General features: G+C 35.3%; 2 protein-coding genes across 3 annotated transcripts; one reads left to right on the top strand and one right to left on the bottom strand.

Annotated features, from left to right (window-relative positions):
* The first annotated feature begins 2,850 nt into the window (after positions 1-2,850).
* Positions 2,851-6,854, top strand: LOC147293273 (cell division control protein 2 homolog B-like). 2 transcript variants are annotated; one of them, XM_086231676.1, is made up of 8 exons: positions 2,851-3,046; positions 3,831-3,872; positions 3,984-4,162; positions 4,566-4,689; positions 5,943-6,106; positions 6,230-6,317; positions 6,403-6,456; positions 6,608-6,854. In XM_086231676.1, exons 2-8 carry the CDS (start codon positions 3,864-3,866, stop codon positions 6,680-6,682), a joined length of 693 nt encoding a protein of 230 aa, XP_086087802.1. In that variant the 5' UTR covers positions 2,851-3,046; positions 3,831-3,863; the 3' UTR covers positions 6,683-6,854. The 2 variants fall into 2 exon arrangements, with proteins under 2 accessions (XP_086087802.1, XP_086087803.1); XM_086231677.1 differs by lacking the exon at positions 3,831-3,872.
* Positions 6,855-8,498: 1,644 nt separating this feature from the next.
* On the bottom strand, positions 8,499-13,169 carry LOC147293272 (putative FBD-associated F-box protein At1g61330). The gene is made up of 3 exons (XM_086234135.1): positions 11,967-13,169; positions 11,720-11,863; positions 8,499-9,154 (listed from the first exon to the last, which is right to left on the bottom strand). Exons 1-3 carry the CDS (start codon positions 12,894-12,896, stop codon positions 8,837-8,839), a joined length of 1,392 nt encoding a protein of 463 aa, XP_086090261.1. The 5' UTR covers positions 12,897-13,169; the 3' UTR covers positions 8,499-8,836.
* Between the last annotated feature and the right edge of the window lie 1,155 nt (positions 13,170-14,324).

Here is a 14,324-nt window from a genome sequence, read left to right as displayed (position 1 = left end):
GTGTTTATTTTTTTTATTGAGCAAACGTCAATATTTTGACAGACACTTTACGTACATCTCCGCAACATTTTCTAATATGCAATATGTAAATTTTATATTGAATAAATCATTAGACTCAATCCATAAATTCAAGACCTAGAACTTCATGATTCTCACAATTACTTAAAGTAGAAATTCAATTAATCATAAATACATACCTTCATCTAAGACTCGGTATTTAAATGCAAAATAATGATTAACAGAGAGTTGCTCTCAAAACCCAAAGAAATTTTGTGATCTACCAAAGAAATATTTCAAATTGACTCCTAGGTCGGCCTTGAGTAGGAGAAGGTGGGGGTCTGGTCCCTTATTGAGGGAGGCCAATAAGATCACCAGCCTTCGAGGTCGACCAAAATTATATTTGGTCGTAAAGATGCCAAAAAAAAAATTTGGTATATATATGAAATCTTTTTGTCATTGAAGCATAGAAAGGTGTCAAAAATGCCAACGAAATTTCATTTTCGAATCAACAATTAAAATATCCAACTCCCCGACACTTTTCTTTCCTTATTTTTTTTTGTCTCTTATATCGACTTAGGAAATATGATCGAGTAGTGATTCATATGATGAAACATCCTTTATATACATATTGTCTTCTCATGAAGTCATGATTGAAAAAAAAAAAAAAAAAAAAGGAAAAACCTTTTTTTTTTTTTTTTTTTTTGAAATTGTGGGTAGTTCTGGGATTCTTTCTTTTTTGTTTTTGAAACGCTGGATCTAGCTTTACCATTTCTACGGATGGATCTGAACAACACCAAAGCTTCGTTTAGGAGACCTACGAAAGTGACAATATCGACTTGAATCAAACCCGAGGCAATGAAATTAAATAAACGCTTCGGGAACAAAAGATTACGGCTTTCTATTGACCATTGGAACCGAGTTAGAAAGGTTTTGAAAGAAAGAAAGAAAGAAATAGATTACGCTTTGATATATCTTTATTGAGGACTTTCCTTTTCCCGGAACGAAGGGATATAGGTTTTTTTTTTCCCACTCAAACCACAACGTACATGTCGTCCTTAATTTGAAGATGGTTTGAAAAAAGTAACCCAATACTTTAATTTTAGATGATAAATGTAACCTCAAAAACTTCCTAATATGTCGAGAGACGGAACAAGGAGAGAAATCCTTATTCGCTAAAATTGTAGACTTAATCGAAAATTAACCATTCGACCATTGGAGATAGCCTACATAAATTTATCATTAACATCCACTAGGGAAGAGTAGACTTGTAAATCGATTGAATATGAACCACATTAAGTTAAATATGCTCCAATTTAGTAAGAAAAATAATTTGATTCAATCTGATGATTCTATAAGTTATTTAGGGGTGGGAATGGGTCGGTTTTTACCCGACAACCGACCCATTTTCTCGGCCGATAATCAACCAACAACCGACCCACAATAGTCGGGTCGGTTGGTACCAACCGAACCACAAAAGGCAGGTTGGGTGGTGGTGGTTGTAAAATATGAGAAAGTCGGTTGCCCGACAACCGACCCGAGCAACCGACTTTATGTAAAATTATGGGCTTATGTTCTATTGTTTGGGGTATGTCATGTGTGTGTTAAAAAAAAACCAATCACCTAGGCCCAGGCCCAAACCCAATCCCAGCCCTATCAGTATCAGACTATCCTTTCATCTTTATTCTCTCGACTCTCTCATCTCTCAGTCTCACTTTCTCATCTTCACTCATCAATCTCATCACCGGCGACGGCGACCACAACACCGACGACGGCGACCCTATCACTATCAGACTCTCACTCTCTGTCTCATCTCATCTCCTATCCCCTTCGTCTCTCTGTTCTCTCTCATCTCCCTTGTTCCGGTCTCCTTCTCCGGCTCGTGTGTCGCTGCGATTCTTGGTCTCTGATCATCCTGGCCATCTTCGTCTTCATCTTCGCACACTTTCTGCAATGCTTTTCCCATCCCGAGCTCACCTCCACGTCGCCATTCGCCAGAGCTTCCCAGCCCGCGCCGAGATCGCCTCCGAGCTCCACCATTTCGTCTTCTCCTCCTCCCTTTTCCTCTAGTCTTCGTCGTCTGTGGCAGAGATTGACTATACTGCGTTTTTTATTGGGTTTTGATTGGAATTTCAATTTTCTGGATTTGATTGGAGTTTCGATTGGGTTTTGATGGATTTGCAGGGATCGACACTGCTTTTTTTACTGGGTTTTGATTGGAATTTCGATTTGCTGGATTTGATTGGAATTTCGATTGGGTTTTGTTGGATTTGCAGGGATCGACATTGCGTTTTTTACTAGGTTTGATTGGAATTTCAATTTGCTGAATTTGGGCTGGATAGCTTAATCACAGTGCATTTTGGTAGGGGGACAAAAGTCGGGTGAAACCATTATCGATGCGCCTTATATCGGTTGCCCGACTCGCAACCGACTCACAATAGTCGGGTCGGTTGGTGGTTGTTGAAAATGACCAAACTCGGTTGTTCGGGTGGGTCGGTTGTTTGGCCAATATAGGCTCGACCCGACCCATTCCCAGCCCTAGGGTTATTGATGACCAAATCCACAACTGAACCGAAGGTGGATAGAGAAGTGGGCGAGGGGTAGTTCTGGAATATAGGTGGGTATAGTGAGTAACTGTAAAGATTATAAAATAAAATTTTAAAAATTTATGGGCCTATGACTTATCACGTGACGATTGGAGAAAATTGAAAAACAATTTTTTTTTTTTTTTTTTTTTTTATATAAAGTATTTTCCCCAAAGGCCAAAGTCGAGTCCGAAGCAGGAACCCCATTTCGGAAGCCACAGAGCGAAGAGCGAAGAGCGAAGAGCGAAGAGAGAAGAGAGAGGAGAGGCGAGCGAGACAGTTAGCAGCATATAACAGAATGGGTAAGTCAGTAACTGTAAGAGTAACAGTAACAGGGCTTTTCCCTCCAAAACCTTTCGGTATAAAACCGCCACACACCTCTCTCTTTTTTCAATTCCCTCATTTGCCTCCAACTCCAAGATTGAAGAAGAAGAGCGAGACGTGAAGCCAAGAAAAAGCTTGAGGTAATCGAGAAACAAAACCCTAACTCTTTGCTCGGTGTTGCATGTGTAATGTAGATCGATCTCTGTTATATGCATTTAGAATTGCTCACCGTGTGTTTGGATACCGAGAAACTTGAGGAAAAAAAAGTAATTCGCGGATTGAATAATTAATTTTGAGTTACAAAGTAATTTAACTCATTTTTAGATTCAAACTCGTTTTTTATTTCTCCGATTTCTGGTTCTTGTCATGTGCAATGTAGATCGATTAAATCACTGTTTGGATACCTGGAAACTTGAGGAAACGAAAGAAATTATAGCAACGCAATAAAAATGTTAGAAAGGAAAAGTATGCATGCATGCATGGATGTTGAATTTTGTGGATTGAGTGAATTAATTTTGAGTTACAAAGTCATTTTAACTAAGTTTAAGATTTCAAAATCGTTTTCAGTTTCTCCAATATATATTAAAAAAGATTTACGTTTCTTCTAGTTTTGTCAATTCAAATTCAACCTTGCAATCAACTGGAAGTCCTAATTACAGTTTACAAGTAGAAGTATGAGTACTTTATATGAAAGAACAAATTATTTTGCCTTTTCTTGTTTGTAATTGAATCTTAATCTTATTATTTCTCAGCTCATTCAATGTGATCATGACATAAGCTTTGATTTAAAATTTTCAATTTCTTCTTCTCACGGCTCTGATTCTGATAATTAAGCATTAATTAATGTTTATCCTTAAGTTGCTTTCATTAGTTTTCTGTTATTAGAGTATAATTTGATTTTGTAAATGTTTCCTTTACCATCAGATTCCCCTTGACTTTCCAAATTTGTATCTCATCATGGATCGGGTAAATGTTTCCCTTAGAATTTTTTTTGATTTGTCCCTTTTATACTTTTCCTCAGTTGCAGAGTTTGAAAGCATGTTTTCAAATTTAAAGTTTACTAAGTATATGTTGCAGTACACGATTGACGGATGGCTTGGAGATGGAGCCTATGCCACTGTTGATGTGGCCACTGATCTTCTTACTAATCAGACTGTTGCTTTGAAGCAAATTCGATTGGAGGACAATGAAATTACTCGTGACATGCTCAGAGAATCCCTGATTCTCTATGAGTTGCAGCACGAGAACATAGTCAGGTATTTCTTACTGCCATATGGAAAAACCTCCTCAATTAATATTGTTTTGGTTCGTGATCTTATCCTTTGCTTATTAATCTATTATTATCCGTCAGCTTAGCACCAGCACCAGCATATTGTCTCTTTTTTTTTTTTTTGGTGTGTGTTTAATTTAGTCCACCTCGGTTAATTAGGGGAAGCGTATCAATTGCTAGTTTATGATTTTTGAGATTTTACAATAACATATTTTAAGATGAAATGGTAAGAACTTTTTGTTTATTAGGTATTATTATTATGAATTCGTGTTGTGTCCTATCCATGTGTTGTGAACTTTTGATCTTATAAGAAGTACGTAGTATTTGATTGTTTTTATTTACTCTTTTGATATTTTGGACTCATCCTCTAATGGCTTCTTTTCTGGTAGGTTGGAGCGTGTATTCGTCCATCAGGGTTTTCTAAATTTGGTTTTAGAGCCCATGTCTTGGAATATGAGGGAGCACTTCGCGGTGTATGAAAAGCAGTATAAAGAAGATCTGACGATGATAAAGGTATGTTCTTCACAGTTAGTCATTCACAATATGTTGTGATAGATAATTGTTACAGTTTAGGTATATGTAGCTGTAGAATTGACCTAAAATTTTAAGCACTTGTGAGTGGTTGTTTTGTTAACAACTCTCTAGAAATGAGTTGCAATATTAGGAAGCAATGTGTCCTTCCTTCTCAGTGGAGTGAAGTTATTAGCATGCTTGTGGTATCTGGTAAGGAATTTTTAACAGCACTGGACTTTCTAGCATGGTAATGTGAACAAGCACATGCATAAGTAATAAACTGCGCTGGCTATTATGACACTGTATACTTTATTGTTTTGTTCATTGTGCTTGGGTCCAATCTTTGGTTAGCTTCTTGATTCAACCTTTTGCATTTCTTAGTCTTCTTCTATGTAATTATTTATCTGCCTTCCAAATGGTTAAAGATGTGATAAGTTTGCTGCTTTGCGACTATTATCATCTGATCTCATATGAACAATTTATTCTTTTTTCACTTTTTTTCTTTTTAAAGGGTTTTCTGAAGCAGATTCTTTGTGGGATCTCTTATTGTCATTCGCATGGAATTCTGTACCGTGATTTGAAGCCTGAGAATTTGTTGATTACTGGTGATAACCTGAAGATTGCTGATTTTGGGTCTGCTAGGGGATTCCTTACTGTTGAGACAAGTCTCACTCCTATGGTAACAACATTCTCTTTATCTTTTTGTAGTACGGAGATGGTTTCCTTCAACATGATTTAAGTTGCAGTCTGTAATGGCTGTAAATTTAAACTGAATGGTATTTCTTTTTTATAAAACATGTTAAGCTAGAGTACTTAATTATTTTTGCATTTTAAAATAAAAAAGAATATACAAGAGCATATGGTGAAATAATGAACCAATGTAATCCAACTAACCGCTTTTTTTTTTGGCCAGGGATACAAGTAACAGCTTAATTTTAAATTTATTACAAAATTTCTGGATTAGAGTTCAAGTCTTTACCAAATGTTAAGAATTAGGATTTTGTGATCATGTCTGACACTCTTACATTTAAGTTGCAGGAATCTATTATATTAGACAACACTCTTTACATTGTAGCTGCAATTCCCTACCACTTAGAATGCATGTAATTTGTATGGTTATTTATTGATTGTGGTTCATTTCTAGGAGCTAGATTTTTTATTAAGTGGACATATTGTCCTCTGAACCTGATTTTACTTTTCCTCAATAAAAGTTTGTTCCTCAGAAAGAGATTATTATTTGTGGTTTTTTCCAGGTTGTGACAGTTGATTACAGAGCACCAGAAATACTGCTAGGTTCTGGACGCTATTCTACAGCTATTGACATGTGGTCCATTGGTTGTATCTTTGCTGAAATGGTGACCTTAAAAACTCTGTTTAAAGGCCAATCTGAGATTGACGTGCTGCATAAAATTTTCAGGTGACACTAATGCCCTCAATTTCTTAATTATTGCTTAATTTTCAAGTTTGGAATGGCAAGGTTTTACTCAAGTTCTCTTCTTAAATGACACTAATGCCCTCAATTTCCTTGTATCTTATGAAGTACTATGGGTACACCTAATGAAGACAATTGGCCTGGGGTAACTTCATTAGAGAATTTTCCACATGGGTTAGCTGAGTACAATCCTAAGGTAACTTATGTCGGTAACTTCTTTGTATTTAAATCTTGCATGTATATATATATTAAACTTAAATTTCACTGCCATGTCCTTGCAGGATTTAGGAACTTTGGCCCCGAGGCTCGACGCATGCGGAAAGGATCTGCTCTCTGTGAGTTGCTTCAAAATTTAATATGAATCTTATGTATCTATACATACTTGTGTGTGTATTGGTCATGCATGTTCATATTCATTCATTCATACAAAAATACATGTATAGATACACTCATGCAGATTACAAACTAAAGCATTTAATTTTTCAGAAACTTCTTTGCTTGGATCCAAGTAAAAGAATTTCTGCAGAAGAAGCTCTGGAGCACGAGTATTTGAAGAACTAATTGGCAGCGGTCTAGTGTTGATGTGATTCTAATATGCTTTTGTTTCTTTTCGTACATTTGTATTCTGGACTCTGCCTTCAATATGTAGATACTTACCTCTAACTAGTGGATGTTCCTTGCTTGTTTTGCAACAACTGCTGTTGCATAAGATTGTTCTTTTTTTGGTGAGACATAAGATTGTTCTTACACTAAAAGGGAATAATAAAGGATCCTTATGAGATGATTGGTCCAATGTGTTTAATTGTTTTGTTTGTTTTTATATTGTTGTAGTTGTTGATTTTATTTGTTTATTTGTTATTTCCTTTATGAGTTAAAAGTTATGTTAGGCTATGTGAGCTATTTTATTTTGTATTTCTACCCTTCTGCAGACTAGTTTGTTAGGATTTAATGTCTTTCTGTTTGACTTAGATTATTTCTTAATGAAATAAAATTTAGTTGCAGAGGTTAAATCTTGGATTTTTAGTGTTAAACATGTGCCTTTCATTTAGGGGTGTAAACGAGCCGAGCCAAGCCGAATACCCCCGTGCCCTTGGCTCAGCTTGTTTTAAATTTTTCGAGCTTGAGCTTGAGCTTGGCTTGGCTTGTTTCTTATACGAGCCGAGCTCGAACGAGCTTAAAAAAAAATCGAACCCGATACGAACTTGAGCTGTATCAAGCTTATTCACATAATTTTATCGAAGTATTTTATTAGTTACTATTTTAAAAAAATATTAATTTCTATCGAATATTTTCTTTTTGAAATCATTATAATATGTTAATTTAACTTACAGTTAATATAAATTTTTAATTAAATTAGATATGCACCAAAGACTTCTTTAAAACACTATATAGATGAATATGGTTTCTATGAAATACAACTGTACTAAATAATTTCATGTAAACATTGATAACTTATAACATTTGCAAAAATTCTCATTAAAAAAGAGATGTAAGGTAGTAGAAGTCATATAATCAAACATTATAAAAACAAAGTAGAAAATAAAAATAGCAAGTCCTCATATAAGCTATGAAAAATCAGGTATTGAACATATAACTAGAAAATACGAGCTGTTCACAAGCTTTTCGAGCCGAATATACTAAAGCTCAATCTTGGCTTGTTTCTTAAACGAGCGAGATTCAGCTTGGCTTATTTTTTTTTTAGCCGAACTCGATACGAACTCGAGCTGTATCGAGCCGATTTATAGCCCTACTTTCATTACTTGTGCACAACAAGATTATTTCTTAATGAAATAAAATTTAGTTGTAGAGGTTAAATCTTGGATTTTTGGTGTTAAACATGTGCCTTTCATTACTTGTGCACAACAATTAAGTCCATAAAACAGCCTTCCTGCTTATCCATCAACCCACATCTATAAATCCTCTCCACACATTTCTGCCGAAATGACAGTTCCACAAAGTATGCATGACATTCTCTTAATTTCTACGGTGATACCCCTAAGGCCCGGGCAGGAGAACATAAAGGCTAAAATTTATTTTTGGTCCTTATAGTTTGGGTCAAATTTTCCTTTCATTTATGTAATTTCAATTGTTCTGATTTTAGTATTTTTGTTTTTTCTATCCTTGAATTGCTAATGATTTATAAAATATATGACCAAAATTATAATGGTTTGTAAAGTTCATGACTAAAATCGAAACACATTTAATGATTTACTAAACGAAAATGCAAATATATCATTGGATTGCTATGATTTGTAAAGTACATGACTAAAATTAGAACAATTAAAACTATATAAATAAAAATAAAACTTAGCCCAAACTAAAAAGACCAAAGATAAAATTTGGCCAAATATAAAACTGTATTTCCACGCATCCGCCACATCTTTGTAGGAAGTAGAGATCTCCTAGAAAGGTTCATTGGATTCCTCCAAAGGGATCTACATATTTTACCAAACTACTAGTATCTCTTTCCACAATGTTAGAGAATTTAGGTTCGAATTTTCCCATTTCACCGGACAGAAATTAGAAGCTTCTATCAATTTCAATTGAATTGGGCACCAAAATTCCTAATAAATAGAAACACGAAATTAAAATTAACCATAACTAATGACCCTATATTTGGATTGAAACCTTTAATTGTAAATACATCCTACACTGAAAAACATAAATATTATATTTGTACTTTACCTAACTTCCAAAAAAAAAAAAAGTATGACTTCAAATGACAATTAATTCTACCCCTGGATTGATAATTTCTTTAAAAAGCGAATCATAGATTTGCTTCCTATCCAATTCAGTCCACGAGTTCCACACTTCGATCCAACTATTATCAACCGTTTTCTTCCATGAGTTGAAGAGGACCATACGCTTAAGTGCAACAACATTATTAAGCAAGTAAATGGCAAGCTCCATCTCCTCCAAACTACCCTTAAACCCACTGATTTCAATTTCATCCAATTGCAAAATACGTAGTTTATTCGAATTCGAATAGCACTCTACCTTCTCTTGTCTTCCTAGGCGACCCCCATAACTTAACTGCCACAGAAAAAGGGAAATGATAGTTAGATTGAAGGATAAAATTGAAGGCTAAATCAACAGGAGAAAAACTTGCACGGGTTATAATTAAGAATTTAATTTATCTTGGATACGCGCTGCTATCTGTTAAGACCTAGCACTCATACTGTCCTGTGGTAGAAACAACCCCGCACAAGTTTTCCACGATAAACATAGAATACTAAATTAATTGAATTCAATATTATTGATGCCTATTTGCCACGCACACCATTGGCTCACACATGACATGACAAGACATACCTTAAAGCACAACAAATGAATAAATTAGCAAACCAATACATTATGGTTTTCCTTCCCCTGCCTTGAACATATTAAGAATGATTAACAATTATATTTCCTCTAACCCTCATATCACAATTGAAATTTCCCTCCATGGGAAAAAAAAAAAAAATGAAATTACCCATAAAAAGTCCTTCACTCAAATGCATTACAAACTCAACCCTAACAGCCTAACTCCACTGCATGACATCCTCTCCTGCCCCTCCCTCTCTAACCTTAAACCTTATGCAACACTTAAAAGAAACCCCACTGGCTATATATGTTACTCGCAATCATACATGGAAGTTCCTTACAGAAATTGGACTCCAAGACTAAGACAATAATATATCGCCTATTAAAAGAACAGAATAGAACTCGAGATAGCAAACACACACACACACACACCCATGGCTCATATGATGGACATCCTCTCTTCCAACATCTGACTCCCGTACCAACACTAACCTTGAAAACTAGTAACTTTGACAAGCTAGTCTCCATACCTAAACCCCTGCTTCCATTAACTGAAACATACGATCCCCTAATTACACCTTGGATAGTCCACCCACCACCTGAAAACCAATATTTACCATCACTACCAGATACTATTGTGTTGAACTTCAAACCACCATAACCACTAGTTTGATTAAAAAGCATCAAGCTTTCTGATTCCCTAATCACTATCCTGCTTGTAAAAATATTAATAACATAAATAGCACTTCAATTTACAAAATGGCACTTATAAGCATCACATAATCCAGATCATAGGAAATTCAACATCTCCAACCTCTTTGCTAACGACTTCCAAACAATATAGAGAGACATGCAGTTGGGACACTAGATAAAACACTTTTAATCAATGTTACATTCCTAACTTTAAATGAACTACTTCCTCTTCCATCGTGCCAGCGTTTTCTCAAATCTTTCACCCAAAACATTTTACACTGGCACCACTTTGAAGAAGACGAAAAACTAACAAAGAAATTCACCTCACACTCCCATTCACTAAGCATTACTTCATTACTCACCACACCTACAGCACTATCTCACTCTTATCCAAATTAGTCTTCAATCATATAACATTCTCAAAACACACCAAAGAACATTTTGGATTGTTAGTTTGTTACCACTCTGCATCACAAAAGCTAAAAAAAGGTATCATATGCAAATAACAAATGGAAAGTTGATAAAACAAGACACTTTCCAACTTCTGTGCCAAGACCTTAGACAACAATTTATAAACACTACCAACAAGAGTAATGGGCCCAAAGTCTTTCATAATTCATATCCACCCCTTCATCAAAGTCTCTATATCTTTAAGTACAACTGAACATAATCTTAATAACTCTTGCTAATACCTTTTCTTTGTTTTTTTTTCACTAGGATTGTCCCATCAAAATACGAAAGTGTCTAATAATATAACTACAGACCTGAAATCCAAGGAAAGCCCCCTAAGACTCTTACGAATTCATAGAAACATCTATATTTCATATAACTTATTAAATCACACAGTTTATGCGCACAATTATTGTGAAATTGCATATCTTCACCTGCACACAAAAACATCTATAACTCTGAAACTAAAGTGATCTAACAATAAGCATATGCCCCCGACAACTGAAATTGCATATCTGCACCTGCACACATATGCTTCTCCAGAATCAACACAGATGTAGAGTACATCAACAATAAAAATTAAAAAGGCACTGAAACCTGCTCAATATGTGTGTGTGTGTGTGTGTGCATACATGCACGTGTGCCTGTGCGTGTATAAGTGCAACGGAATCCAAGATCACGCCCTGTGACATATCACCCATTTAGCGAAGATAAGTTTCAGAATAATTTCTAAAAGGAAACCTCAAAAACTTTTATTTAACATATTTTCTTAATAATTTTTCATCAAATTTTCTTTTCTCGCAGAAAAGAGAGCAAAACTAAGATCTTAATTTTTCTCTTTCAACTGAATCCTTGAAATGCTGGGTAACCTTAGTCCTCAAATTATTATTAACCATAATATAATATTTATTTCTCTCCTCTGTAGTACTTGGTCTGTTCAATGCTCACATTAGGATACATGTGCCTATAAGATAAATCAATTGAGAGAAGAAAAATATTTATAGAAGCCCGCTTCATAAATATAACCGTGTGTGTATAGTAGTGTATGGATAACGAAGAACCGCTTATGAATTAGCAAAATAAATGTCACAAAGATTAGTCCAACCATGTCATTAAAAAATACAGCATTTGGAAATGATTGTAAGGACTCACAGACAGATGGAACTTCTGCAGACTGGGGCAAGCGTTTAGAATGTAATTAAATGAGAGGAGGTCAAAGCCTACGTATATAGCCGCAAACATGTCCAATTGTTTGAGACAGCTGAAAGTAGTAACGCTTGCAGGTATCGGGCGTGCCTAAAGACAAAATAAGTATTACAAGATGTTACACAAAAGTATACTCCAATTTTTTTTCTCAAAAATTCAGAATAAGCAATGACATAATTATATTCTAACTTACCTTAACAGTAAACCAAAGCAGCGATAGAATTTGTAACTCAGGAAGATCCTTTGCTAGACCATTGAAGATATAATTTGTCCCTCTCTCATATGGATTCAGAAACCCAAAATGAACTCTTTTGAGATGCGGAACCCCCAAAAAGGAGACATTTATCCACAAACCTCTATACTCAAATGCTTGGAGGTCAACAGACCTGAGCTCAATAGTCCGCATGCGTTCACAATGGTAAACGCGCAAGCCTTTCAATCGACCGCATACCCGCGCAGTCTCTGGCAATCGACAGTACTTCAATATCAACCAGTCAAGGTCCAAACAAGCAGAGAGGACAGTGTCTAGACCAGTTTGGTCTAAAGGAAGATATCGCAAATCAAGGGTCTTCAAGGAACTGAGCCGGTTTGCGAGCTGAGGCTCAGGAGGAGGCCTCAGAAGGCATGCTGTTAATCTGAGATGCTTCAAGCGAGACCCTTTGCCAAAGGGTAGAAGATGAAAAGGGAAATTATAGAGTTGGTATCCATCAAAATCGAGAACAGAGTGAAATTTGAGCTTAATTGATTCAGCATTCATTCGAACAGCGAAAGCGACCCAATCATCAATATGAGAAGCAAACTCATTGTCCAGGCAGAAACAGACCATGCAAGAATTCAGATATGGACCTCTAAATAACTTCAAAAACCCATCAACCCTTTCAACAAATTCAGACTTAAGCTGTAGATGTTTTTTCAGGTACGAAACACTATGTTCAGTTCCAAATATTGTATTTTGGTTGAAGTGAAGATTGGAGAGAGGAACCTGGAGATGTCTCCATCTACGTGACAGTAGCTTCGCCTGAAATGCGTCCTTCACAGTTGAAAAGGAGAGGATGCGACATAGAACGTCGTCAGGCAATTCGCTGATCCAGTCGGCCATTCTAGTGTCATTGATTTCAGCCATGGTTACAAAAAACAAAACTCAATTCTATGTTTGTTATTTAGAGTAGAGATTGGAAGCACAACTCTGTGTTGTTATTGGGATTTGGGAGGAAAAGAACATGTAACTAAAACCCCTCCAAGACTCCAACTAAAACCCTTTTGCATCCACTTCGAGTTTGATTCCTGCAATGAATAGAAGTGGGCAAACACGGTCCAGAGAGCATTTGCTTGGGCCAAGAAAAGGTCAGCTTACACTATAACGTTATTGGGCCGAAGTCTTTTATTTTAAGGTCATTAATTCATAGGCCCATTTGATACATGATATTTGACTATACTATCTTAATTGAGTACATTTTGCTCACCACCCTTAAAAGTGGTGTAGCACTACCATCCACTCAAAAACTCACATGCCACTCAAAAACTAACATGTGTTATACTCATTAACTATAATTTATGGCTTTATTACACTTTACTTACATGAATTTTGAGTTCAATCTCACTTCACCACCTAAAAAAAACCTGAATTAAAAATTTGTTGCAATCTACCACTTTAGACTCATTTCATCTAAACTTCTATTGAAAATAAAGGTGTTTTAATCTTTTCAAGTCAGTTCTCTATTATGTCAAAGCGAGTAAAGTGTAAAAAGTCATTTTCTTATAACAATATAAACTTGAAAAAAACCAAAACACCTTTATTTTAACAAAAATCTAGACAAAATGAGTCATAAATGGTACATTGCAACAAATTTTTATTTAAGTTGTAAATTGGCATACTTTATTCTTTAGGTGGTAAAGTGAGATTGAGCCCAAAGTTCAGGTGGGTAAAATATAGAAAAGCCATAATTTATTATGAGTGGTTTTATTCTCACCCACTTTCCTACTTTCCCACACACCTTATTTTTACACCCTCCATTAAATTTTTAAAAAAATATAAAAACAATCTTCACACCCGTCATTATTTATAGACTCAAGTACATTTACATCCATCAACTATATGGTCCATTTCAAATTGATCCACGAACTATAAAACATTTCAAATTTTTCCATTAATTATAGGGTTCATTTCAAGTTGGTCCACGAACTATAAAACATTTCAAATTTCCTCATTAACTATAGGGTTCATTTCAAGTTGGTCCACGAATTAACAAAAAACATACAGAATGGTAAACAAAATCGGGCTGACAAAAAAACCTAACCGAACCGAATTATTTATATATATATATATTTATATATTTTATATTATATAAATGTTATATATATTGCATAAAAAAGATGTAAAGTGTTTTTTGCCCATGTTGGGGTTCAAACCCATGAACTTGTGAGGAGAGTCAAAGTGAATTCCCACAACACCACTTAACCACTTATGAAATTCAAGTACATGCAATATATTTAGGTCTCTATTTAGGTCTCTATTTAAATATAATTTAAATTCGACCATTGGAGATAGCCT

This window comes from Dryas octopetala, chromosome 2 (genome assembly GCF_963921425.1).
Source record: "Dryas octopetala chromosome 2, drDryOcto1.1, whole genome shotgun sequence".
In the NCBI taxonomy this organism is placed as follows: domain Eukaryota; kingdom Viridiplantae; phylum Streptophyta; class Magnoliopsida; order Rosales; family Rosaceae; genus Dryas; species Dryas octopetala.
This window is presented reverse-complemented; position numbering and strand designations above follow the sequence as displayed.

Bases quoted from the DNA above. Each gene is read 5' to 3' on its own strand.
- LOC147293273 (XM_086231676.1), top strand. The intron at 6,107-6,229 runs GTGACACTAATG...TATCTTATGAAG, and splicing joins GTGCTGCATAAAATTTTCAG to TACTATGGGTACACCTAATG. The intron at 6,318-6,402 runs GTAACTTATGTC...ATGTCCTTGCAG, and splicing joins TAGCTGAGTACAATCCTAAG to GATTTAGGAACTTTGGCCCC.
- LOC147293272 (XM_086234135.1), bottom strand. From the start codon at position 12,896: ATGGCTGAAATCAATGACACTAGAATGGCCGACTGGATCAGCGAATTG. The intron at 11,864-11,966 runs GTAAGTTAGAAT...TTTTGTCTTTAG, and splicing joins TGCTTTGGTTTACTGTTAAG to GCACGCCCGATACCTGCAAG. The intron at 9,155-11,719 runs GTGAGTCCTTAC...TTTCTGTGGCAG, and splicing joins TGCAGAAGTTCCATCTGTCT to TTAAGTTATGGGGGTCGCCT.